Here is a 27,678-nt window from a genome sequence, read left to right on the forward strand (position 1 = left end):
TGAATTGAATGAGTTTATGGTCTCAATCTCTAAGGGGGGGCACCGCATTGCAACGATACAAAGCCAGAGGAAAATCGGCAACAGCTTATTTTCTGTCATTGCTTTATGTGCCTGCAGAAACCTACATTAGTCTATTTACCTCAACAACGTGTCCAGCACTATAGACAGAAACAGGGAGAAGCCCTTTAATAGCCAAGTGTGTCCACTCACTCAAAGAGCTTTTTGAAGTGATGATTAAATGTCTTTAGAATCAAACTTAATAAAACTCTGCTAAAAATGATGATTTAACTCATTTAACAGTGCACAAACCTGTGCTATAACCTTGTGTTCCTGTCATTCTATCAGATTTTTCAGTAAGAAATATGTAATATATTTTTTATTTAATAATGGAGTACTCATGAAATCAAACCTACCCTCCAGCATAGACAGCAGCATGACCACCATATCTTTCTGAAGATCCATCAGTTCTTTCAGTAACTCAATCTGACTGGAGTCCTGATGCGAAAAAAGAAAGAGACAAAAAAAATAAACATGTTGAGACTTTCTGAGCCATCTCAGGGAGAACTACCTCAGAGAGGTTTCTCGCTTAATACTTTAAAGTGAGATATTAGTATTTTATGAGAATGTGGAATTAGGAGCCATAGTGAACTATGCATTTCAGGAAATGTTGTTTGTCATATCCTTTAATAATTCAGAATTTGAATTGAAACGCTAAAGGCAAAAATGACTAGGTTTCCAGTTGGAGGAGTTCCAGGAGGTCTTCCACACAAGTGATGGAGAGAGGATTGTAAGATTGGCTGGTAGTTAAATGTACTAACTTCATTATTTGTTCTGGTCTTTTGCTTTCACTGTACAAGTGACCAATATGAGCTTTCTTTACAGGTAGGCTGGTCTCAACAGTTGCGGTGGTTTAGCATGTGAGGGCTTTCCTCATAAGATAGTTTACAGTGGAAATGGAACAGAAAATAAGGGGACAGAGAGATGAGGTAAGAAAGATCCATTGCTGAACTCAGACTCGGGATGTTGTGATTATGTTGTCAGCACCTTGACCCACAGTGACCCTAACTCACCTGAGATAATTTCATCTGCATATGAGCGAAGACATGCAGGAATCCAACCACAGCGTCCCACAGTCGACTGTGGGCCAAACTCTGCTGGTTGCCAGTACACGGACCCTACAACAGCATTAAGAACAATCATAATCAGGTTTCACACAGTCAGATATGTGAGCATTTGCCACAGCTACAGCCTACATACAGTATATCGTAGATTATCAATGTATTTTGCTTTTCAAACTGTCCATCGCCAGAATTGTTTTCTGTCAGATCACTGATTTCTTGTCATACCCAAAAACCGACAAGCATGACTACTGCTAACATTATCCCTTTCTTATTATCAGAAGTGTGATTGTAAACATTTCCTCAAATGAATAACTAAGTTAAAAAACTCTTTGTCTTACTGAATTTAGCAACAGCACATTCTGGTAAGATACCTTTAATAATCACCAAAGACAAATTTTGACTGTTAATCACCTTCAATTTGGATTATTTAAGACTTTTGAGAATGTTCTAAGAACTACAGGTGTCAGTTTATTCCTTATAACAGTGACTGAAACAGTAATAAATGCAGTGTCTTCTCATACCTGGATGTACTCTGTGAGTGTATTGAAAACCTGCTTGGCCACATTTATTGCCTTAGAGAAATTCCTCTGGCCCTGCTCGTCAATAACATCTTTCCCAGAATAATACCAATAGAAATCACTGATGGACTCCTGGAAGAGATGAAGAGAATAAAACAATGAGACAGATTAACAACAAGTAAATAAATTGATGGTCATTATGGCTTGCTTATTATTATGGTATGCTCAAGGACCTATCATAGTTGCGGAGATTTACAATTTAAAAAAATATATAAAACAGGAGAATACCACCGTGGAGCATAATGTAAGTGTAATGTATAAAAAAGAGACTTTCTATACACTAATACAGCCAGAACACTGTCAGTTTTACTATTTTCTATACTGCAGGTGCATGAAATGGTATCATAACATATCAATTGCAATACTGATTTCCTGTTTCCTTTTTTTTATAGTCTGTTTATGAAGTGTATAACTCAGTGAAGACTCATTTAATTTCAACCAACCAGGAACCAGCCAAAGTGACCAAACGAACCAAAAGGAGCTGACCTGTACTCTGAGGAGGTAGTCGACAGTAGAGATAATGATGTTGACCGTCGTATTGTTGCCCGTTTGCGTCCTCAAGTAGTTCTGGAAGTCTGAAACAGGATATCACGACAGACTGCAATTTTGTGCTTGTAAAAAGTGTTAAATAAATATAGTGGTAACATGTCTGTAGAACATTGCGTGTCATTTTATGTAATGCCTCTGTAGGAAACCCACAAAGAGGAAAGCTTAACGAATCAAATATATAAATAGTAAATCTGCATCAATCAGTGGATTGATTAAGACAAAACGTTTCTGTTTGACATGTTGGTTAAAGAAAAACATTTCCCATCCTTTTTTCAAACTGTAATCAGCATTCAAACCAGCATTAACAGTATTATTGAATATACCCTATATTGAGATGCTCAGCTATATTCCCAGATCAACTCATAGAGAACAGAGAACACACAAACCTGAGTTGTGTCCTTCGCAGAGAAGCTGCAGGAAGCGGAAAAGGTCACAGGTGAACTCATCATCCTGCATGACCTTCTCACCTGGCCGGAGAGAAGAAACACACCCATACACATACATGCACACACACACACACACACACACACACACACAAACAAACACACATGCAGACACACATACGCACAGGCACGTATGCACAAACGTACACACAAGAACACAAGCATGTGCAAACACACACACACACACACACATTCATATAAACATACACACAAACACAAAGAAAAGTCAGAGAACACGGGAGACAAAAGCAGACAACATGTAGGAAAGGGACAGACAGACAGGAAGATGGAGAGTGAAGAAGTATTAAAAAGAGATGTGTGAGGATATCCCCAGTGTTTTTTTCTCAGTCAGTGAAAGGTGTAGGTTCATAATACACCATTCTGACTTAACGCAAAAACAGACGCAGCATTTTACAGTCAGGACTGGATTTAGGCTGTGTTGAGGTTTTCTCTGGTTTGGTTAAAAGGAAACGTGTAGGTTGCTGCTTGTCTTTGTAGATTCTGCACAGATTACAAATGCTTGAGGAAATTGAGGGACAGCTGCTCTGACTGTGCTAAAATGCTGCTTTGAACCAAGGAAATGCAAAAGGAAAATAGGGTCAGAGAAAGAAAGATGAGACACTATACAATAACAGAAACATTAACAGAATACATCCATACAATATGACGACAAACTGGACTGGGCTGAGGGAGGAAAATCTGTGGGCACGAAACAAGACTGAAAGTGTAGTTTTCTTTTTCAATGGAAGTGTAACATTTTCTATGAATCAGTGTCAACAAGGATGTCAGAGGTTTAGTTCTGCTAAGGGCTGAAAACTAAATTAGACCTGCTGATAATATCAGAATGCAAGTGTTATTATATGTTATTAGTATGTTACTTTGTAGTAAAAAGTACAACTGTTCAGTAGTACAGGAGTAGTAATTCAGGAGTTTCTGAAAATGTTCCTTATGGTGCACCCATTTTGAATAATATCTGCAGATTTAATGGGAATCATCAGTGGTTATCACGAGCATTATAATACTGTGAAAGTGAAATCTAACGTTGTGAATTGAAACCAAACAACTTTAGGTTCAGGCAACAAAACCACTTGGTTAGGTTGAGGATAAGATTGTGTGTTACGTAAGTTAGCATTACGTAAGTTAGCATTACGTAAGTTAGCGCTACGTAAGTTAGCATTACGTAAGTTAGCATTACGTAAGTTAGCGCTACGTAAGTTAGCATTACGTAAGTTAGCATTACGTAACTTAGCGTTACGTAACTTAGCGTTAATTAAGTACGTAAATTACGTAACAAAAGTATTTTAAAGATTCACACGGGACATGAAGAGTGGTCTGCCGTGTGAAAGTCCTTTGTTTGACCCAAACCTCCATCCCACCCTCCTACTTACAGGATAGTCTATCTGCAGGTTCACAGCACACGACAAAATACTATTAAGTGTTTGTGTGAAGGCACTTTCAGGCTTATTTCAAACACAGTAATAAACCAGATGAGGGGAATATATTTTTCACAGTTGAAATAATTACGAGACCATATAAACATTGTATTCCTAATATCTTAGTAAGTACTATAAATAGAATTATATATAGATATGAAAATAAAAAAAGACAAGGTAAGGGTGTGGTGTACAATAAATGCACGTCAAAGTTTTAGTTAAAAACGTAAGGTTTTTACACTATACACAGTATAATGCAAGACTACAACTATAACCAAATCATGAATTTAAAATACAATAATGGAGGGAAATAAATCACAACATAAAATAATAAAATAAGGACTGGTTATTCAAATGATCTTTTCTCAAAACAGTCATGAAGGACACGTACACTGACTACAGACCACAGCTCAGCCAATAAACAGAGAGAAAGGGAGGAAGGAAGGAAGGAAGGAAGGAAGGAGAAAAGGATACTGCCATAGCGGACTATATTTCGTAAAGTTACGTAACAAATGTAACAACATCACGTAACAAGCCTAAAGTGAATTTTTACAGGACAACAACAGCAGTCTTCTGGGTGAAAGTCCTGTCTTAGTTTGACCACCCCTCCAACTGACCATGGAGGACTTTCTTGCTTCTTACCCTTGTTATTATACCACATAACTTTCCATAATGATTACTCAATACACTTGCTATGTGCATCACTTGTTGTATTCTTAATAAAATAAAATAAACAATATCGACAATCAACGTATCCATGGTTTGCTGAAACGTACATACTGACATCTTTTCTAGGATTGGGTTGCTAATTTGATATAGATTTTATCTGCACAGAAAAGAGGCCATTGATATCCAACAAAGTAAACACTGCATTAATTGATTATTTTGGGGGAGCCTAACAAACTGTATATACATCATAAACATATATAACAAAAAGTTCCCAGTTACGTGTTAACATTAGCCTTCATGTTTGTGTCCAATCTGCAAGTGTAAGTCCAATATTTTATTTATTTTTAGCTCTGTTTTTGGTCTCCACCAACTCCTGAGAAATGTTTTTACTTATTGATGAGTGCAGTTTTAATGAATCTATAATTTTGGTTGGCTGATTGGGGTATTTTTGTATTAATTGCAGCCCAAAGAGAGTGAGTCAGGAAAGGACAGAGACAGATTCTGAGAACACAGATGGGACTGTACACTTCACAACAGATAACAACCAGCACAATAACCATCTCCATTACTAAGACACAACAACCAGCTGACTGTAGGCTGTCTACATGACCGTGAGGGTAGGGGTGGAGGATGGTAAATATTAGTAGTATTTAGAATGTGCCAGATACTGTACAAATCCTGAGAGGGAGGCAAACGTGGCTTGTGTTTTAGAGGGCCCTCGCTTCACTTCTACTACTGCTGCCTGGATATGTCTGGATTTGTTTTTCATCTATATGTTGTATTCCAGAAGAAATAATCATAATCATCATCAGTTCATGGTTATTGTGGAAGAGGAAGACGTGACCCATTTTAAGTCAAATTCAGAAGTGGACTAAGACTTTACACAGCATAACTAGTTATAATTGTCAGAGATAATAAAAAAAGCACAGAGCAGGTAAGGACGAGGTTTGAAGGTCTACACTCAGGACCTGGACAGAACTGACACAACAAATAACCGACCGCAGTGAGAGAGCGAGAGAGAGAGAGAGAGAGAGAGAGAGAGGGAAAGAGGGAGAGAGGGAGAGACCAACCAACACACAAGGAAATGGCAGAAGGCATAATTACCACGCTCATGAGTGATGACTGAGGAAGGGAAGAAAGTGCAGTAAAACAAAATGAGAAAAGGAAAACAGGGGGAAGAAAGAAAGAGAGAAAGAAAGTAAGAAACAAAGAAAACGATTACATATAGGGAAAAATCTGAATTTTGGTTGTTTGGTCAACATGGAAAAGAACCTGTTGAGTTCAGTAAAACATAAACAAAAAAATCTAAAACAATTAAAACATATATATAATACCAAGCCTTAGTGATTTATGTATCTTTCTGTTTCGTTAATAAGGTCTTTTAAAAAGCTAGTTCATGTGATTACTTTCTGTTTAAAAGACAATAATGAGTAAATTATGAGTACAAAAACATTATCAGCTGTGCATAACTATATGCTACAACAGGTGCAGTAATGATTAATACTGTCAGTTTTAGTAATTACTGGTTAAGAAAGGATATTTTCTTCATTCTGCATATACAGGGTTTGACAAAAATGACAACACCAGTTGAACAATACAATTCAATAGATTACAGTTGTAAAAACACCACACATCCCTTTCACCTCACACAGCAACTTTGCATTGAAAACATATGCCTTATGATAATATGCAATCAGCAAAGTGATAACTGTCTGTAGTGACTACTAAGAACCAGTAATCAACAAGCACAGAGACTTCTGAGACTAAAACTTTAAAAGACGTCAGGATACATAGAGAGAACAAAGATACAACACAAATAAAGATAAACGTATTTTTTTTATTCCCCAAAGAGTAAAAGTATATCTATAAATTATAATTCAGATATTAAGTCATAACCAATCTAAGAACCCATTGGCTATTGGTCTGACAGCAGGTTAACCTCTGGTTCCCGTGTAACCGGCAGATATCCGGGCCAAGACTTCCTCTTCCGTTCACCAGGAATCCGTTTCCTGATTAGCAATTTGACACAACAGACTAGAGTTGGAGTTGAAAGACGTGTCAACAACCGGATTGCTTCATAAGAAGCCAGTTTACAAGCTAATTTTAAACCAATAAAAAGATAAATTATCGTCAGACAATAGCCGTTGAGTTCCCAGATTGTATTTTGGCTAATGCGTTCCGCCTCCTTTTATGGGTTTCACTGAATAGTCGACTATCAACACCACTAGTCAACACTGTGCTTTGCTGGAGACTACTTGCCGTTTTAGCTACCGCTATCGAGACAGCAGTGTGTTGTTGCTGCAGTCAGTCAGACAGTTTCTCCAGCTCAGACCAGCCTACTCAGCCTCTCAGAGCCAATCAAGGACTCTGCTATTTCACATACCTCCAGGTGGATCCCGTCCACATTAGTTAACATTGTACTTGTTCTACTTGAGACCTTTTCGAGGAGAACTAATCAGTGTTATTGGGAGTAGTTAATGACTACTAAAATAAAGCCGTCGTGAATGCCCTTCCTCTTTTGCTCCCCACACGGACTGTTGCATGCAACCAAAGCCCACTCGCATGTTCTGCATATGAATGTAGAGTCTGTTCATAAAGATTACGTCATAACTGACTTAATTGAATAGCAAGTCAAAAAGTGTGAACAGGTAAACAGTCCATGGGAGAGCAAAAGAGCAGGACATTGGCTACAAATTAATTTGGAGAACCCATCGGCTATCGTCTAATAACTTTTGTTCGCTTGTAAACTAGCTACTTGTGAAACAATCATGACGGAGACATCGTCTTTCAAGTCAAACTCCAATAATGTGTCTAAAGTTGCTAATTGTAATGCAAAAAGTTGACCAGCGCAAGGAAAAGTAAGTTTTAGAAATATTGGCAGCTGCCAGCAGAGGATAGTTCATCGCTGGATTGACAGCCGGTGGGACCCGAGATTGAACATCAACAAGCGTTAACAAAGTTAGAAAAACAGGTGGTCGTGGTTCAGGTTTAGAAAAGAACACCTTCATGTTTTGAAGAAACAAACTTTGACTTTTTGAAGTAAAGTCAAACACTCTAAATTGCAACGTCTGTGCTTTGTGAGCTCCTCCCTGGGAAGTTTAATGCTGGGATGATAACATCACACTATTCCTACCTTTACTGTATGGAGAAAAGAGATATTAATGCACAACTGCTTCTCAGGATATTGTAAATATCCAGTGGGTCATTTTAAGCATTCGAACACTCAAAATGTTTATTCTTTTTTCTGATGACCATAGTCTCTTATACAATATGGATGATTTGTTCCATCACGCATATGAGCACACATTTCGGAACCCCATGCGCTGCAAACGTGGGGAGTCAAATATGTATGTCTAAGTGAGGCGGAATGAAAGAGTGACAGGAGGTCAGAAATGTCATAATGTAACAGAATACCTCCAGGTATTTACCTTATTAAAATACCAGAAATGTTGATGAACATGATGATTATTTATGCACCAACCTATGCAGCATTAATACCTCATAATTACCTATTATCATCCGGTAGTTACAACTGTATTTCAAAATCTAGTGCAACAAAATAGTACAACAAAAGAGAACTTGTTTTGACAATTTGAGATCTGAATTTTGAAAAGTATCAGTATGCAATCTAAAGGATGATTGTAACAGATGCATACACACAGAAGATGTAAAAGGAAAATCATAAGCACATACACATGTATACTAGTACATCACATTATACAAAACTGATCGTACTGCATTACTACCAGTTGATAAAAATCATCAAATCGCTTAAACAAAGTGATGACAGGATAAAGAAAAATGGTTTGACAAGCATAAAACAAAACTTTTTCAAATGTAAATGATTCAATCTTCTTAGGGAAGATTTTCAATAAGTGGAAAAAATATTTTTCCCTTCCGCTACATTAGAATTAGCATTCCTCTACTAAACCAATGGTTTCAGCAGCAAGCAGTGAGTTTTGCATGAAAGTTTCAATGTACAATCTTTAGGTTAATTAAAAGGACATTTATGATTTGTACCTGTATCTGGTGAAGAAAATAAATGTTTCTATCAACAGACCATATGTTTTCAGTGAACCCCAATCTCCAATTCAGAAAAATAAGTATTCATGGAACTTCTTTTTCTATTGCTGTGACCTTTAGATGTAGTGACGCTTACCCGATCCCTCCTCTGTCACCATTCCCAGTCCTTCAGCTTTGTTCTGCCTCTCAAATGCATTTAGATCCAGAACACTGAAACAAAGACAAATGTATTGTGGGTCTCCGTTATTTTGTGCTGTCCTCATTATCCTCATTTCCATACTTAAAGCAAAGAATTCAGAAAACAAATAAAACAAACAATAATAGTTAGAATGTCAGTGATCAACTGCAGTGTCATCAAAATGTATGTCATTTTACAAAAAGTATCTTTAAAGGCTGTTTTCTATCAATTAGTTTTTTCTCAGACTCTGATCCAGAAATCTCCACTTTAGTTGCTCTTACTTCCCCAAATGTTCTACTTTCATTTCCATCTATATTCTGAAGGTTTTCACTGAAGGATTTGTTCCTGCCTGAGGAGATGAGGCTCGCTCAATCCCTAATCTCTTTTAAATCACTTCTTAAAACCCTCTTTTACAGACTGGCTTTTATGTGATATCGTCGCTTTACTACTTTTTAGTGTTGATTTTGCTCAATTATTTCATCTTTATCATTTTACTTAGTGGGAGGCTAAACAGACGTCAAAAACACACAGTCAGAACCCATTAACTGACCCACCTAAAATATGAATACATTGTAATTATGGGTTTCAGTAAACAGGAAGAGTTCATGTAGTTACCTGCATGACTGCATCAGACCAGCCAGACTCTGAAAAAAGCCCACGTCCTTTTTGTCTTTCAGATAATCCAACATTTTCTATCAAAGAGACAGAGAACAAAGACCACTTAGGACCACGGGACAGACAAGTTGTATTTTGGATCAAATTCTGCTTTGGAACAACGGCAGGAGGTGGAAGACGATTATATGAAAGACCATACAACTAGTCTTAACCAACGCTGATATACCTGCTGTACAGTAGAGTTTCCTCCATTGAGAATAGCTATGCCCAGCTTCAGAGTGGAGGCCACCATGGGACCCATCTCACCTTGTGAAGAGGAACCACAGAGAGGACAAGTTCACCTACCAGGGCGCAGGGTCATTGCACTTTTACAATGAATAACTTAGTACCCACTCTCATGCAGTGATGACTTAAACATACAGCAATACAATAACTCTCTATTCTTCAATAACATTTCAGATCAAATGTCAGAGTCAAAATCCTGAAAAATGTGTTGTGAACCATTCAGTGAATCATTGACAGTCTCACTGGTTAGTCATAACTAACGCTAGTCATTAGTGCATAAAATCAACCTTTGCTAGCGCTGATGGTTTGCAGCACCATCTCAGCAGCTCCGCGGTCATGCAGCCGAGCCTGCTGGTACAACAGCTTCTGCTTCTCCATCTCCTTCTCCTATTCGTGTGACAAAACCAGACACACGTCAGCAGCAGGCCCGTTTACGGCCAAGGGGTGAACAGAAGTGAGTGACCGATCAACACACCTCAAAGCTCTTGACTTCCTCTCCATCTTCCTCGTCATGGCAACTCTGAGGGAGCAAAGAGTGATACAAATGAGAGTTGCATGTGGACAGCAGAGGGATAATATGTTGCAAAAGGAGGAATCATCATCATCATCATCATCATTACTGGTACCTTAGCCATGATGTCAGCATAAGCCATGTAGAGAATATCCTCATCCAGTTTACTGCAACACACACACACCACACACCCCCACCCCCCCCCCCACCCACCCACCACCACACACACACACACACACACACACACACACACACACACACACACACACACACACACACACACACACACCATGTTTAGTGTGACTAGCCAGACAGAAGATGGTTTTGGTTTACTATAAGTAAAAGAATGTTGTTTTCTCCCACGAGAACTTTTACTTATGAAGCCTTCGGTGGAGCTTGGTATCTAACACACGGTATATCTACCAGAACCCACCACTTTTCTGTGAGGGCTGTTCTGCTGAACAGTTGAATGAGCTGATGAAGCGGATCAATGTGTTTCATCCCCTCCTCTTCCTCCGATGGCACCTTCTCACCTGGTTTCTATAAATAAACACACATTTTCACAGGACTCAGTGATACACAGTGGACTCAGGACTCAGTGATACACACATATTTCAGTCATACACACTGGGGAAAAAGAAACCAAAACAATAGGCCAATTTCAAAATTCCCATGTGGCTTAAGACAGTCCAAAAATATTAGGAAACAAATTATCATCTTAAAATATACCCTCACACTCGAGTCCTCGCTGTCGGCTTCCTAAAGTTATTTTGCATCTACCGGCGTCGCCATGTTTCTTTTTGACAAGTTTATACGGCCTATCAACAGCGATTAAGGGAGGCGGGACTTGGGGTTTGTCAATTAGGAAAGATGCTCTATTCAGGGGTGCCCAATACGTCGATCGCGATCTACCAGTCGATCGCGATCTACCAGTCGATCGCGAAGGTAGTGCGGGTAGATCGCATGCCATTTAAAAAATAATAATAATTAAAAAAATTTAAAAAAAACTTTAGCGACAAAACCCAGCTCCCAGTGTGCAAATTAATGTCAATCACTACGGACGCTGCGCCCGCAAAGGTTGGCCGCTTGAATGGATGTATTGCCAAGTACAGGGAGATGTTTTCCCCGACTTCCTTAATTACCACTGCATAATACACCAACAAGCATGATGCGCTACAACGCTAAACATGAAAGAGATCACGGATGTGGCAACAAAGATCGTCTAATCGAGCGACAGCTCTTCAAAGACGAATGTTCTGTGCGCATCTGGAGAAGGACTGCAGCCACTCTGACTTCCTGCTGCACACTGATGTGAGATGGCTTATAGAGCTCTGTCCGGAGATACAGGAGTTTCTCCATGTTGTTAAACATGCAGAATACAACCAACTAAGAGTATGTCAATATGCTCACGTTTCTGAATTACAATTTAAAACGTGTGTAAATTGTGTGTTCCCCTGAAGGAGGGAGCAGCAAGACGTGGGACTGTAATGAGTCATTTTGATTTACTTTTAAACCCTTGCGCTTTAATTATCGGGTAGGATGGACAATTTTTTTTAAACTTTTGGACTTTGAATGGCACTTGCAGCCCGGTTATTCTTTAGTTATTTTGCACTTTCAGAGCCTTGGTTGCTATGTTGAGTTACCTTTAAAGCTTTATTTGTACTTTTTCTTTATTTTTAAAGCATATTTGCACTTTAATTTGTATTACTATTTAATTTATTTGTTATGATGATGTTCTGATGTTCAGATCTTGTTACTCAAATACATTTGAAGTTCAAATTCCAACATTTTGAGTTACTATTCTTAATTTGCTATGGGAAATAGTCATTAGATTAGTCGATTAATCGAAAAAATAGTCGATAGATTAGTCGTTTATGAAAATAATCGTTAGTTGCAGCCCTAGAGTCAGCCTTTTCCCACATGAAAAAGATTAAGTCCAAACACCGTTCCACCATGACTGATGACCATTTGGTCTGCCTGACGCTGACTACCAGCAGCTACTGTCTGGACTATGCAACCCTGCTGGTTCCATGCAGTGAAGTCATCAGAGCAAAATGTAATGACCAAAAATGTATAAAATTGTATTGTGTCATAAGGGTTCATGCAGTTATGCAAGGTACGCCAATATTGTAAATATAAAGTATACTCTGTATATTTATACATTAATAATGCTTTATATAGATATAAGCATTATTAATGTAGGTAGATCTTTTTGACTTGGTGATTTTAAAAGTAGCTCGTGAGCCAAAAAAGTGTGGGCACCCCTGCTCTAGATGACACCGAGTAAACTCTGAGTATCGGGTATATTTTCAGTTTCCCAAAAGAGAACACTTTTACATTTAGCTGAAGCTTTTATCCAAAGCGACTAACATTTTTGCTCTATACACCGTAGACACAGCAACGGGGAGCAATTTGGGGTTTACGTGTCTTGCTCAGGACACATTGACAAGGACTAGCGGAGCTGGGGCTTGAACCACCGATCCTCTGATTGAAAGGTGGGCATGCTAACCACTGAGCCACGAACACTTCAATAGATAAAGCTCATTTGGGTGAAAAAAAGGGGAACAAATACAGCTCCACACTTTTTACCCGTTGACATCATCGTCATGTATACTTCCTTCTCTGGTTTCCGGCTTTGAGAGAGAGTAGCTTATGTTCTCCAATACTGCTGGACCTTTTCTCGGCCACAGACACAAGATAATGAAACTCAGACTTTGGGTTGCGTTCCCCAAATCAAAAGTATAATTCCATCTGTTTTACATTCACAAAGAAATTAACTCACAGCAAGGTCTTCTATGAGTTTATCTTCAAAGTAGTGTTCCTCTGCCTCGATCCAGGACTTCTCGTAGCCCTGCAGGAACAAGTTGACAGCCCGGTGCCTAGTTTGGGGGAGACACAGCAAGAGTAAAAACCTTCCTACAAGATACACCAGATGTACGGCGCACACACACACACACACACACACACACACACACACACACACACACACACACACACACACACACAGTACCTGGGCAAGTTATAGAGCGGTGCCATCCTGAAGCAAGCCACCACGGCTCTCTTCCTCTGTTTGGACAGCAGTTTGTGCCACACAGCCTTCTTGCTGCGCTGAGGATGTTCAACCTGAACACACAAACTGAACCACTCAGTACGGCCAACTCTCTACTGCATGAAAGCCAGAACGCCATCATCTGACAACCGCTTAGAGAAGCACATTCATTCAGTACATCGCTGTCTCCAAACAACAGACGCGCTCGTGTCTATTTTTGCAATTTGTGCAGTTTTAACATTGGCCAATCACATCAGCTCTTCTAAGAGAAAACTGACAGCTTCTCTTCATGAAGTTGGCACAAAGATACAGTACATCAACCCAAATACGATTATACAGAACTGTGTATATCATATGGATTGCTCCAATGGCTGAACTCTTTAAACTATTGAAATGCAATATTTCAGATGTCGTCTGCTCTGTGTCATCAACAACAACACACACACACACACACACACACACTTACACACCTGTTCTAAGTGGAAGAGGACGTGAGCGATCTCCAGGACTCTCTCTACCGTCCTCACTGGGTCCGAGGTGTCCTCGTAGTGATTAGGGAGGTCTCTGTACAGAGCCATCTGCCAACGAATAGCCGGATCCTCCAGCTGTACAAGGTACACACATGCAGTTCACAAACACACTGAGGACACGCCTTCAAATGTGTGTTGAGGCTGCGCACCAAGGGTACAAGATGTTTTGAATTTGTTTTGACTTTTCAATGTCATTTTAGTTGACCTGAAGTTGATTTTCAGAGTGTGTCTGCATGTTTTACTTTAAGTTTACATTTTTCAGGTTTATTTTTTAAAGTAAATGCCCTCCTTTTTTAGTCCCAGGTATACAGTTGGAGAACTAACAGTAGGAATGACCATGATGTTTAAATCTGTTGATCCGGGAATCAGCTACTACAACATTGAAATTGTATTTGTTCCTGTTGTCAGACTGCATGTGAAGAACTACAGGGATCCATGTCATCCTTCCTGCTCACCAGAGGCAGTGCTTAACACTGAATACCTTCCGTCTCACACACACTGTCTTTATATCAACAAAGTCACCTGTGACCTTGGATGTTCTGGTGTCATCCCTGAGATCAGTCCTTTTTCATCTTCCTGCTTACGCAGGCTAACTACCACAGGAGCATTATTTTAAGCTAAATGTGTCTATGATTAAGACTTGTCGGAGCTCGTCGCTTGTAGCTTTGTGATCACCGCGACAAGCTGTCACTCTTTGGATGCAACGGTGTGTTCGCGAGAAGATGAAAAAGGATCTCAGGATGCCACCGGAAATGATATCCGACTGGGGTCATCCGAGGTCACACATGACTTTGTTTATGTAAAGACTCGACTTACGTGTATGGGAGACAGAAGATATTCAGTGTTAAGCACTTCAGGCTATCACCCACAAAACCTTTTCCATATCTAAATATAAAGCCATGTAATGTTCAACCAAATATTCTTGCAGTACCTTGACTCTGTTAAATACAAGCTCAAAGTATTCTTACCTTTCCTTGTAAATGGAGATTGTTCCTGATGATCTCTCGAACTTCACCCTCTGTGTCTTTCTGTGAACAGAGTGAATGCATTAGACAAAGCTAACCAATCAATAACAGACGTATTGGCACAATTTATACACAAGGCAGTGTCAAGGTTGCAACAGGAATTGGAAATAACTTTAAAAACTGAATGAAAGAAAGTGTGAACATCTTTACAAACACACTATACAAGCGTACTGGACAAATATTTTGAGGCTAAACCATTGAGAGATTTCTATAAGAGCAATATTGTACGCGACTGGCGTGATGTGCGTAGAGCTGTGTGTTATTCTGTTGCAGCCTGGTGATTTAAACACAGTGGACGGCTGTGAGAAATGGCACTACACTTTGGTGCTTGCACTGCTCGGATCAGAGGCTTCCAGATTTATCGACATGTGTTCTGCTGCCTTCAGATGGCTGCAAGGATTTAATGAACTGACTGTTCAGAAAGTGTGCCACAGTAGATGGAGAGAGAGAGAGAGAGAGAGAGAAAGAGAGAGAGAGATAGCGAGAGGGAGAGAGAGAGACAGACATTGGGCTACCTCTGAAAGTCCACCGTCCTCTGAGTGACATAAAACGGATTGCTGCCCAATGGGATTTTTGTCCTCTGTTTAAATTATACATCAAGTTCTGCACTGAAGTTATTCTTTATCAGACAATGCGTTTGTAACTTTTGTTTCCACCATATACTGCATCAACAGACCATTGTTTCAATGGATGAGAATCATTTTGTTCCTAATCTGCTGAATATCACAAAGTAAACCGTTGTGGAAAATGGATGACAGATCGTTCACTTGAAACAGATTTCAAATCCTTGGCACGGGGATAGCCATGCCAAATGTCCCAATTGAATATGGTTTTAGTTGGTCTCTGATCAGACAAGTCTGTTCCAGAGTGGAAGCATTTGACACTTGTGAAGTAAATTTGTGAACTTCAAAGAAGGATTGAATAAACGTAAACCCCAGACACAGAACACACACATGAGCGATAGAGTTGTGTAAACGAATGAGGTCCCAGATTACCACGTTATTAACTTTGTTCAGTACAGATCCCAGCACTCCACCCGCTGACCAAGATACAGCACTGACAGCTTCTTGTAAGTTTTATTTCGAGCACCGTGCCAATATATTTATACTGCTTAGTATATGAAAGAACAAAAAGCTAAAAACAATAAGAGTTCATTTACCATTAAGAGGTTATTGTGTTAACGGAGATTTTCCTTCGGTTTACCAATATGTATTGCCAATAAATCAGTGTTGGTACTGAAACTGAAAAACAAATTTATTCTGATGCGACTTGAAATTTGAGGCGACCGTTTGACCTGAAAGCCAAGTGAAGGTTGTTGCATACGTATGTAGTAGTATACAAGTCTTTCATATTCCCCCGTGTCTCCTAATATATATAGGGTTACATGCATGTAAACATGTAATATCCCCTGGTAACTCTTAACAGCTTTTGTCCACCATAAACCATCTAAAGCTAAAAGCTAAACCAGCTAAATGTTAAATCATTGTCAGCTATTATTTTTTCATTATGGTTTTCTTTAACTATGTTTTTATTTGTTTTACTATATATTGGCTCTGTGGCACTCTGAGATTCTTTAAAAAGAAAAGTGCGTTTAAAAATGAAATGCATTATTATTATTATTATTATTATTATTATCAGTGTTTTAAACATTCTCTGAAAATAAAAAGCATTTGTTCCCAGAAAGCAATTATTTTGTAATTAGACAGTGTTCTTCTACCTGGTTAAAGCGGTTCTTTGCTAGTGCGATGAGCTCTTGTTCTCCGGGGGCACAGATGTTGAGTCCAACAGGAAGCAGTCGCTTCAGGGTGGCAACAATAAGACTCGTCTGCATCGTGTATCGATCTCCCTTCCTCTTCATCTTCTTCCTCTCCTGGTCTGAAACTGTCCCCTGAGACAAATAAATGCACACACAGGTCTATTAAGTGTGTGTTATGTTATTCTGTACATTTAACGAGCGATCGACAGGACACTGCTGACATGGTAACCCTTGATTCGCTCCTCTGATCCATGTGGCCTTACCTTTGACATCTTACACTTGGTGTCAGTGATGAGGAAGGACATGTTGTTGATTTCATTCTGAACCACAAAGTTCTGCTCTTCTCTCTTGAAGTTCTGCAGAAAGATGACACCATTCGTCACTCAGCAGTGACAATGTTGTGCTGTCTGACGCGCTATTAGCTGCTTGGGTTGATAACAATCCTCAGTGATCCCACTCAGCAGAGACCAATGCTCTGTAGGGAGTCATTTGATTCAGCATTATTTATCAGAAATACCAATAAGTGGAGTTTTAAAAACCTGGTACAAATAACGACGCGCTCTGTCACACGTATCATGATATCTGACAGCAGAAAGGACAGCAGAAAATCTCTACAATTTTCGTCGCAAACTAAAAACAAATCTTTTTCGACTACACCTTGAATAGGGAAGGTAGCGCCGTAGTAACACTTTAGTAGCATGGCACTTACTGATAGCACTTTGTAGTTTAACTTTGTTGAAGAAATTGTACTTTCTTGATTATTGTTGTTCTGAGTTTGTACTCATGGTTGAATTGCACTTATTGTAAGTCGCTTTGGATAAAAACATCAGCTAAATGAAATGTATGTAATGTAATATCTTGTCTAGCACTCCTTTGACTACCTCTCACTGTGACATTTTAAACCAGCATCATGTAATATAGTGATTTGCTTACATGAGACTTGGCCCAGAAGATGAAAACCTCTGCCACCATGCGGAACAGCTTCTCTGCTCCTGGGTTGGACTCTTTCAGCCATCTAGCCCTGTCAGTATACCAAGGCAGTTTAGTGATAGTGGCACTTCTTAAAAGTTCCCTGTGGAGTTTTAGACCTGTGTGGCGTGGTGAGTAACACTGAATGTAAACTTCTGTTTGTTTCCAAGAAAACTCCACAGAGTACCTTCAAGCATTACAAAGCACTTGTGTTTTAGACACCTGCTATCGATGTCCACATCCGTCATCCTTTCTCCAAAATACAGCTCATATGCAACTTAATTTAAGTTATACAGAGCATCTGCAGGACATGCATAGAGGCAAGAATTACAGTTGTAATCATCACAACCGAAAGTGATGCAGGTCATATTTGCCGTTTCAGAAAGAATGCTCAGGTTTAAGTAGATAAACGTTGGAGCCATGAAATCAGCAGCATGTACCTGTTGTAGTCGACAAATCTGATGAGGAGGGGGTAGAAGGCATACAGGTCTCGGACCAGAATGGTGAACTGGTCCATGATGAGGAGCTCCGTCTCTGACATCTCTCCCCTCCCCTCTGCCTTGCTGTGCTCCTCATCCATCAGCACAACGGCTGCCTTCTGCAGGGTACAGTAAAAGACCGCTTTCTCATAATCTGCACAAAAATCATATTGTGATTTTAGTAGTAACTGTATTATAATCCCACTTTGCAAAAAACGCTGCAATAGATTTAGAAATGTACCGTCAAAGTATTGAACCCTTTGCTTGCACACGTCTGATAGCTTATGGCCGTGTTACATCTGTATATGAGGATGCTGAATGTCAACCATTATGCTAACGAACTACAAAACAATCCATATTACGTGAATGAATGATGAGACTCACTTTTTTGAGTTTCTCCATCAAAGGCAGGAAGTGGGTCTTGAGAAGCTGGGCTTTGGCCTTGCTGATGATTGGCTGAGAGAAGACTAAAGCAGGGACAGAGATTGGGGTTTAACAATTGAGCATCGGTGTGTGTGTGTGTGTGTGTGTGTGTGTGTGTGTGTGTGTGTGTGTGTGTGTGTGTGTGTGTGTGTGTGTCTGTGTGTATGTTGAGGTGACTGTCGGATGGCGGTGACCCCACACTTTTTAGAACCTTGTAAAGTTGCCTGGTATTATATTTAAAACCAAACAAACACACATATTGAAGCAAGAGCGTGAATACGTCCATTAAATGCATGTTTTATTCTTATTATATCACTAGAATAGCTTTCTGGGAATCCTTACTGTTACTTAACAGTGGCCTTTTCACATTGCATAATCTCTTAACCCGGGGCTAAGCAGAGCAGTTCCAGGATTATGCCGGCGTGACAGCATTCTTTGCCCCAGGCTAACAGCTCACCTAGCCTGTGGGGGTGTGAATAATAATAATAAATGACATTTTAATATAATAATAACATTATCAATATTTGTGATATAGGGTAATCATATGTGGAGGGACATAAGTGAGAGGGTGTGTGTGTGAGAGATACTTGTGACCAGTCCCAGAGGCAACACTGAAGATATGCACACACACCCGAACATGTCCTCACTCTGAAGGCCCTCATAAAGATAGACACACACACACACACACACACACACACGTTGGTGTGTTCACCGGCTAGTCTTTTCATCCAGGCCCCTTCATCTATTCCCAGGTTGTTGTAGATGATCTTGAGGATGTTTCCCAGCAGAGTGTTCATGTGTTCAGAAGTCACAGAGGTGCAGCAGCCGTCGAATTTGTCTGGGCTGCTCTCTGGTCCATGTTCCCACCAGTGAGACATGTAGCTGCACATCATCGGCAACACCACCTACAGCGGAAGCAAACATACATACCGGTCAAGAGATCACCCACATCACAATCCTGACATAATGCTTTGTTGAAAATGTCAAAAACAGTCAAAATATTCAAAGTAGAAGAAAGTATGAGTAATAAAAAAGAACTATATAAAAGTAACAGTAAATAATGACACAAAAAGGAAAAACAAATTATATTCACGAGGAATATACATAGGGTTACATGCATGTAAACATGTAATATCCCCTGGTAACTCTAAACTGCTTTTTTCCACCATAAACCATCTCCTGAAGCCAACTGTTAAATCATTGTCAGCTATTTTTTTATTATGGTTTGCTTTAACTATGCTTTTATTTGTTTTACTATATATTGGCTCTGTGGCACTCTGAGATTCTTTTGAAAGAAAGGTGCGTTAAAAATTAGATGCATGATTATTATTATTATTATCAGTGTTTTGAAAATAAAAAGCATTTGTTAATGTGGGAATGAGGGTAATGCAGATATAGTGGTATATAACAGTTGCTGTAAAATTGGGCATTTTAACACGGGAGTCAACAGGGATTGACTCGCATTTTAGAGCCAGCCTCAAGTGGCCATTTGAGAAATACATTTTTCGGCCCCTGCATCAAGTAGCCGCGCCCCAACTGACAAATGGCGTACGAATGCTATATTTTCAGATTTTGTTTTCATTTTATTTTATTGCCTGACCAAAGCAGTGCTGCAAATGTCAATGGAAAGAGTGATTCTAATACCTCAAATGGAGGATTGTGTGAATGAGAAGGCATCAGAGCACCCCGAGGAAAAAAGAAACAGACCCAAGAATGTCAGTTAGTAATATATCCCACCTCCATGACATGGGGCATTTGAGTGTATCTCATTCCAGACTCAGCCAGCTCCATGATCTCCTCCAGACACTTCTCTAAGTTTGGGATCAGAGCACAAACCTCCCCCACCTGCACTGGAAGACCTAGAGCTGATAGGTAGAAAGAGAATACATTTAAAAGATGACTATACACATGTATATACACTCACCTAAAGGATTATTCGGAACACCTGTTCAATTTCTCATTAATGCAATTATCTTATCAACCAATCACATGGCAGTTGCTTCAATGCATTTAGGGATGTGGAAAGAAAACGTGATTTAAGCAATTTTGAGTGTGGCATGGTTGTTGGTGCCAGACGGGCCGGTCTGAGTATTTCACAATCTGCTCAGTTACTGGGATTTTCACCCACAACCATTTCTAGGGTTTACAAAGAATGGTGTGAAAAGGGAAAAACACTGACTGGAAGACTGGAAAAATGTTGCTTGGTCTGATGAGTCTCGATTTCTGTTGAGACATTCAGATGGTAGAGTCAGAATTTGGCGTAAACAGAATGAGAACATGGATCCATCATGCCTTGTTACCACTGTGCAGGCTGGTGGTGATGTAATGGTGTGGGGGATGTTTTCTTGGCACACTTTAGGCCCCTTAGTGCTAATTGGGCATCGTTTAAATGCCACGGCCTACCTGAGCATTGTTTCTGACCATGTCCATCCCTTTATGGCCACCATGTACCCATGCTGTGATGGCTACTTCCAGCAGGATAATGCACCATGTCACAAAGCTCGAATCATTTCTAATTGGTTTCTTGAACATGACAATGAGTTCACTGTACTAAAATGGCCCCCACAGTCACCAGATCTCAACCCAATAGAGCATCTTTGGGATGTGGTGGAACGGGAGCTTCGTGCCCTGGATGTGCATCCCACAAATCTCCATCAACTGCAAGAAGCTATCCTATCAATATGGGCCAACATTTCTAAAGAATGCTTTCAGCACCTTGTTGAATCAATGCCACGTAGAATTAAGGCAGTTCTGAAGGCGAACGGGGGTCAAACACAGTATTAGTATGGTGTTCCTAATAATCATTTAGGTGAGTGTATAGCTCAATAATAATTTTGAATGCATATGAATGCTGTTCCCGCCTGCTTACATGAGCACTGACTTCCATTTCAAAAGTCATTGGCAGCTTCTGCACAATTATCTGTCCGTCTTTGGTTGCAGTGATGGCCAATAACCAAACTGTCAAAGCTAATGCAGCATAACAGCTACAGATATGGAACCTCTGCACCTACGTTAATCCATCGTTTGAATCTTGGAGCAACAACAGAAACAAACAACATGCTCGGTTGCATTTAGCGTGAATGTAATTCTCAGAAGATAAAATCACCTCAGGATTTATATATAACCCCCTTCATTTTTGTAAAATTGAAATAATTGTGTAGCCCTGTCTACAAATATCATTTAGACATCAGGATGTAAATAGTTTTCTAAAACATTAAGTTAAAAGTAGATAAGCATAGAAATAATTGGTGAGTTATCTTTACGGTGCAAAAGTTAGAGTTTATGCAAATGAGCATAGTTTGCGTGTGTGTGTCCGTTTCTTCTGCGCTCTGCTGTGGATCATCACCCCGCTTTCCTCACATCCCCCCTCCTAATACTCCTTGGATTCGTGAGTAACAACAAACCGTGCACGTGCCCTTTTTGTTTAATGCTTGTGTGGACAAGTGAATCGGTCATAACCGTTTTAGGCCTCTACGCTCCTAAGCTACAACTCAGGCCTGCAACAGGGGTTTTGTTATTTTGTGTATGTGTGTGTGTATGTGTGTGTGTGTGTGTGTGTGTGTGTGTGTGTGTTTGTGTGTGTGCGCGCGTGTGTGTGGGTGTGTGTGTGTGAGAGAGAGTGGGTTTAACATGTTTAAAGATGCTAGTAAATAATTTGGGTTTTGTTGATATTTTGTCGTATCTCTGTTGATATTGTCATTTATAAGAGATCTATCTGCATGTCATTTTTGTTCGATGCCGATACTACTATAATAAATACCATACTGTGTTTTAAGGCAGTTGATGTATTTTGGGTGTGTTAAAGTTCCAGAACTGTTTACAAAAGGGTAAAATATAATTTCAACACCAGATAAAAGGACTAAATAAGAGGCACAGACCTTTTATTGTACTATCTAAATTCTATTGGCGGCACCGCCAGTTAATTCAGTTTTTATAGAGAGCAACGGTTGTAGGAACAATAACATTAATTTATAAAAAACAGGTAATAGCGTCATCATATTTAAAACTGTACCCAGGACCCCACCCATAGTACTACAACACCGAGCCGATTCAGATACTATTATATAGCTACATGGGACGGGTGTTACAATTGGAATAAAAAGCACATTCATTAGTACCTGCTCTGTCTTTGGTTCCTTTGCTGTTGTAGATGGAGAAGCTGTTGAACTTGTTGATAAGAGGCTCAAGGAAGGCCACAGGGAAGGCTGCTGAGAAGGCAGCTAAACACTTTCCTAGTGCTGGACGCTGTCTGGAGAGGAGAGGAGAGGAGATGATTATTTATTCCTCTTTATAGTTCCACGTGTGTTTTCTTATTATTTTACATATTTATTATGTTTTATGGCACTCATGTTACTCTCCATTGTGGCCTATCGATGTCAGAAAGAAAAACATCAGTAAACTTTGCTGATTTGGAGTTGGATTGGACGTTCTCTGTAAATTCATGTAAACCTACATGCACATGGGGAAGGACTATGACTCTATAGAAGTTTCTGTACCGTGAATATATGTGTATGTCGGGTATACTGTACCTCTCCACATAGATGCTTTTGTTGGTTCCCAGAAAGTAGAGGCTGTTGAGGATTCTGTAGCAGGAAACCTGGACATCATCCACTGGAAGAGGAGAGGTTACCAAAAAAGAATGTTTGCAGTTTAATTTTAATGGAGTGTGTTACCATTTTTGTCCTGTAATTTAACAATGAAACAGCAATCTATTAAATTAAGGAAATCTGCCGTTATCCTTTAGAAACAACTTTTTTAACTGAGATGCAAATGCAGGTATTTTCTTTCGTATTTTCGTTTGAAAGCCCGAATCACACATCACCACCAGTCAGTACGCACATATGAGGTCTTCTCCGAACAAGTTCTGTCCGATGTGTTCAAACAGGGAGGAGAGGACGGGCAGCAGGGCGAAGGTGGTGTAGTTGATGATCTGTGTGACGCCTCGTGGCTGCTCTCTGCTGTGGGTGAACTGGCCGAGCTTCAGGTTCTCCTGTGTCTTCTCCAGATCTTCTGCTGCACTGTCGAAGAACAACCGCAGCGCCGCCTTCACGGACTCCAGACCGGTCTTCATTACTGTCCTGATGTATGGGGAGGGATAAATATCGCATTATTATCTTGAGAAGAACCAGCTGTTTTTCAACAAACAGTGCCAGAAAACACACACATTCTACTGTTTTCAATTACCATACATCACGTGAAAGATTAGAAGCACAGGACGGAGAGCGGCCATCGAGGGTTCTTGATTTGATCCTCCATAAGAGTGTCAAAGTGTCCCTTAAGCGAGATGCTTTTTGTGTGTATGAGTGAATTGAATGGGTGAATGGGTGAATGGATGAAGTGCAGTTCATTCACCATTCGAGTAAAAACGCCTCTCGCCTGAGGGGTAAAGGGTACACACTGAAGGTCCTTTAAGATCCCAAATGACCAAGGTTGCTCTAAAACTTGTAGAGGCACAGAGGCGAGTGCGTGCTCCCAGCATTGATCACCGGAACCTTCCGTGGCTTACTATTTGGACAACGAGTCTAAACTGAATATGCAGGTTCAGTTGGAATGTACATATGAACTTAAATTTGCCAGGCGGTCACATAACGTTTTGCTGAGGGATAAAACAAAAAAAAGGTTTAGTCTTCACTTATTGTGTATGAAAGTCTGTGGAGGAGAACCTTCTGGGATTCCTCTTTTCTGTGTCACTGGTCTCCAGAAAAACAAAGAGCTGTCTCGTAAATTGTGGGCCAAAGAGCAGGTTTGCTCACCTACGCCATGTTTGCTCGCGAGAAAGCTACTCATAAGTGCCGGGAGCGTCGACTTTGTTCACCGATTTGTTCACCGATTTGTTCACCTCCAGACTGTCTCCTGCGGAGCATCATCAGTATTCATCTTTAACTTCATGGGACGAAATGCATATTATGTGTCCTTCAACTACATCTTACCTGGTGTAATGACAAAAGGACACACACACACACACACACACACACACACACACACACACACACACACACACACACACGCTCAATCCATGTCTCTCCTTACCTGGCATCCAGGCTTTGTCCCAGTATCTGCAGACAGTTGACTATGGATGTGGCATTAGTACCTGAAAAGTAGACATCACATAATAAACAGAACACCCCAGGTGCATGCTGGGTAGGGTTTGACGTTCCTTTCATTCAGCCATGGGTAGTCAGGCACACAACTACAACAAAACAATCGCCTTGTTCAAACTAAAAGTACTTTACTTTAGTAAATAACACAGCACAGCATCATATTCAAAGAAAAAACATGTTCCTTTCAAACTAAAAGCTTCAAAAGTCTCAAATCAACACCAATAATAAACATCTTTTGTTTGCCCAAATGTGTCTGTCTGTTATCAGTCGTGTCAGGTTTTAGTCTGCAAAGATGGAACATCTTTTTTACTTTGAATAGAATGACATCAGCATTTGGATATTGTGCAACAAGTGGCAATACACACCACACAACACACAGCTGCTGAGCAGAGGACAAGCACACACACTATAATACCATGCACACAACACCCCTGCACACACTGTTTGTTACCGCTCTGTGTCTCACACAAACACATTACTGCCATTCAGGATCACACCGTTGTATATGTACGATAACAGATGCATACCTCTACTTCTACCATGTGTCTCAGTGTACACTATGTTTAAATCTCCACTCAGTCCTCAGTATTTCTGAAACTAAGCAATCTGCCAACCAAGACGGAGAAGAAGAAGACTGCTAGCAAGAAAACACTGATGCAAACTATGCAAATTTTAAACTTCTAAGAAAGGTAGGCGTTGAAAATGTTATATTAGGAAATAAATGCATCCAACTAGCAACTCACTATCCTCAAAGATGCACACATTGTAAACAGAAACATTAGATTCCACAGGGCACCTTTATCTCAGAAACTATTGCACGTCATTCATAGGCAGGCTGCTCTCATTCACTGTGTGTAGCTATACTTACTAAAAATAATGCACTATCATGTATTTAAATATCCCACATGATCATCTTGTATGGAACAGTGAGCGATGTAGTTTAAAGAGCAATAAAGTCCATGTAGGAAGGTTGGGATGAATGGGCGAGTCTAAAAATAGGGAATGCCCATTGTTTCGACGTCCCGTAGTCCCACAAATGTCCCACTGAACTGAGTCTGTTATCCAGTAACAAACAACCATTTGTGGGCCCACTACTCCAATAATGCACACCCTACATGCAAGACAGAGAAGCACATGGCTAATTATAATGCAGAATGACGTCATTGGATGTCACGATTTTTCTTTTTACATGCAAAGGCATGAACACACTCTACTCTTCTGCCTTTGTTGCTTGGGTTGGTTGGGTTCAGGCACAAGGGGGGAGATCAGTAAGGTTGCGTATCAGGGCAAATCAACCAAAGGCAGAGTAAGGGCGAGTGTGACATAGGCATTACTCCTGGTTCACCTCTGTATGAAACCATTCATACTGCACTCAGAACAACAGCAGAGAAGGAGCGGAAGAGGAAGCATTAGGCATGAATGTCCTTACCAAATAAGGATATCCTATGTCTGACAAGAACTCCCAGTTTGCAGAAAAGACTGGAAAAGTTTCAATAGAAGTAGAGAGGAAGAGGTAGAGAGGGAAGTGGGGAAAAAAAGATAACAGAAAGGTGTGAGACAATGAATCCAGAGAGAGAGAGAGACAGAGGGAGAGCAGGGAGATATAAAGGCCACAGACTATCATATACAAGTATTCAATTTGAACATACAGTCAAGGTCTTGTTCAACAATACAACATGAGAGTGAGTGCTATAACCTGCAACTCTAGCATCACTGGCTTTCTATCCATCTATTGTTGTGTCGTTTGGGACACTCACCTGGTCACCATCTCCTTCTCCTTGTTGGAGGCGTGGCCTCCGCTGCTGATTGGACTGATGGCTGTGGACAGGAAGTACAGCCGGTGGTTTTTAAAGTACTGATCCACCAATGGTAAGACGACCTGAGGGTGAACGGTATAAATACACATAGGGATTACTGTCGGGCTGTGTTTGAAATTGCAAACTAACATGCCGCATACTACAACCAACAACAAATAATACTTTTTCTTAAAAAAATAAAATAAAATCCATGACTGAAGTAAACCAAAATATCAAACTGATTGTTGAATCAAATACCAGTTCTGACCTTTCCAAAGAACTTAATCTGTTGTTCATGAGGAATCTTCTCCCCCTTTGGTCTTGTTCCTAGATCTAAATGACGAGTAGAACACAATCAAAGACAATAAGGTCTGAAAAGATTTGCATGGTGACCTTCATCCAACACATTGCCCCAGGTGTTTGAGCTAGGAGGAAGATTTGTATTTGATCAATATTTATGCAGTCTAATTTGTGGTGCAACGAGTCCATTGAAAAAAGAATTCAGTGTGGCAGCTGATAACCCCTTTAACAACTGCTAGAATCCACTGTGTTCTCCAGCAGCCACCCGTGCTTTCTTTGAGGTAATCCTCTCTGAACCAGCCCTATAATTCTAGACCAGAGGTCTCTAGTCTCACCAAACTCCATCATATGCTGGTGTGCCTGGTCCACGTATGTGATGAGCTGCTGGAGGAAGGTGTAGGCAAACCGTTTCTCGATAGCTGGAGTGTCCAGCTCCTGCGACTTCACACCTCTGGAAACAACACACACACACACACACACACACACACACACACACACACACACACACACACACACACACACACACACGATCCACCATTTTTGGAAATACAGATCAAATGCACCTATTGCTATAAAAAACAGAAAACTGTATTACATCGTCATATTACATACATACATGATATTTGCCCTCTGCATTTAACCCATCCATAGCAATTTAGGAGGAGTGGGCTGCTGAGAAACGCCCGGGGGGGAGCAACTGGGGGTTCAGTGTCTTGCTCAAGGACACTTTGATATGCAAACTATGGGGAGATTGGGGATCGAAACGGCTACCTTGTGGTTGCAGGACGACCACTTCATCCCCATGAGCTACAGTCGCCTGTTTCATGCAATTGCAGCCTCTCGGG

The 27,678-nt window shown here is 40.2% G+C and overlaps 1 protein-coding gene across 1 annotated transcript in view; it reads right to left on the reverse strand.

Moving 5' to 3' along the window:
* Positions 1 to 27,678, reverse strand: part of ryr2a (ryanodine receptor 2a (cardiac)) — a gene marked incomplete at both ends in the record, with an annotated part of 151,784 nt that overhangs the window by 28,414 nt on the left and 95,692 nt on the right. The window contains 31 exons of the mRNA XM_079237783.1: positions 414 to 495; positions 1,071 to 1,175; positions 1,643 to 1,771; positions 2,186 to 2,274; positions 2,635 to 2,715; positions 8,953 to 9,026; positions 9,610 to 9,686; positions 9,836 to 9,915; positions 10,182 to 10,281; positions 10,370 to 10,414; positions 10,521 to 10,572; positions 10,839 to 10,945; positions 13,188 to 13,284; positions 13,416 to 13,567; positions 13,916 to 14,059; positions 14,953 to 15,012; positions 16,727 to 16,897; positions 17,029 to 17,121; positions 17,699 to 17,786; positions 18,175 to 18,332; positions 18,598 to 18,680; positions 19,349 to 19,541; positions 20,374 to 20,501; positions 22,755 to 22,885; positions 23,166 to 23,247; positions 23,476 to 23,714; positions 24,667 to 24,727; positions 26,167 to 26,216; positions 26,495 to 26,616; positions 26,802 to 26,866; positions 27,169 to 27,284. Of these exons, the coding sequence (XP_079093909.1) occupies positions 414 to 495; positions 1,071 to 1,175; positions 1,643 to 1,771; positions 2,186 to 2,274; positions 2,635 to 2,715; positions 8,953 to 9,026; positions 9,610 to 9,686; positions 9,836 to 9,915; positions 10,182 to 10,281; positions 10,370 to 10,414; positions 10,521 to 10,572; positions 10,839 to 10,945; positions 13,188 to 13,284; positions 13,416 to 13,567; positions 13,916 to 14,059; positions 14,953 to 15,012; positions 16,727 to 16,897; positions 17,029 to 17,121; positions 17,699 to 17,786; positions 18,175 to 18,332; positions 18,598 to 18,680; positions 19,349 to 19,541; positions 20,374 to 20,501; positions 22,755 to 22,885; positions 23,166 to 23,247; positions 23,476 to 23,714; positions 24,667 to 24,727; positions 26,167 to 26,216; positions 26,495 to 26,616; positions 26,802 to 26,866; positions 27,169 to 27,284 (3,254 nt within the window). The remainder of the gene's footprint in view (positions 1 to 413; positions 496 to 1,070; positions 1,176 to 1,642; positions 1,772 to 2,185; positions 2,275 to 2,634; positions 2,716 to 8,952; positions 9,027 to 9,609; positions 9,687 to 9,835; positions 9,916 to 10,181; positions 10,282 to 10,369; positions 10,415 to 10,520; positions 10,573 to 10,838; positions 10,946 to 13,187; positions 13,285 to 13,415; positions 13,568 to 13,915; positions 14,060 to 14,952; positions 15,013 to 16,726; positions 16,898 to 17,028; positions 17,122 to 17,698; positions 17,787 to 18,174; positions 18,333 to 18,597; positions 18,681 to 19,348; positions 19,542 to 20,373; positions 20,502 to 22,754; positions 22,886 to 23,165; positions 23,248 to 23,475; positions 23,715 to 24,666; positions 24,728 to 26,166; positions 26,217 to 26,494; positions 26,617 to 26,801; positions 26,867 to 27,168; positions 27,285 to 27,678) is intronic.

The sequence above is a fragment of the Taurulus bubalis genome (assembly GCF_910589615.1).
Source record: "Taurulus bubalis genome assembly, chromosome: 2".
Taxonomy (NCBI): Eukaryota; Metazoa; Chordata; class Actinopteri; order Perciformes; family Cottidae; genus Taurulus; species Taurulus bubalis.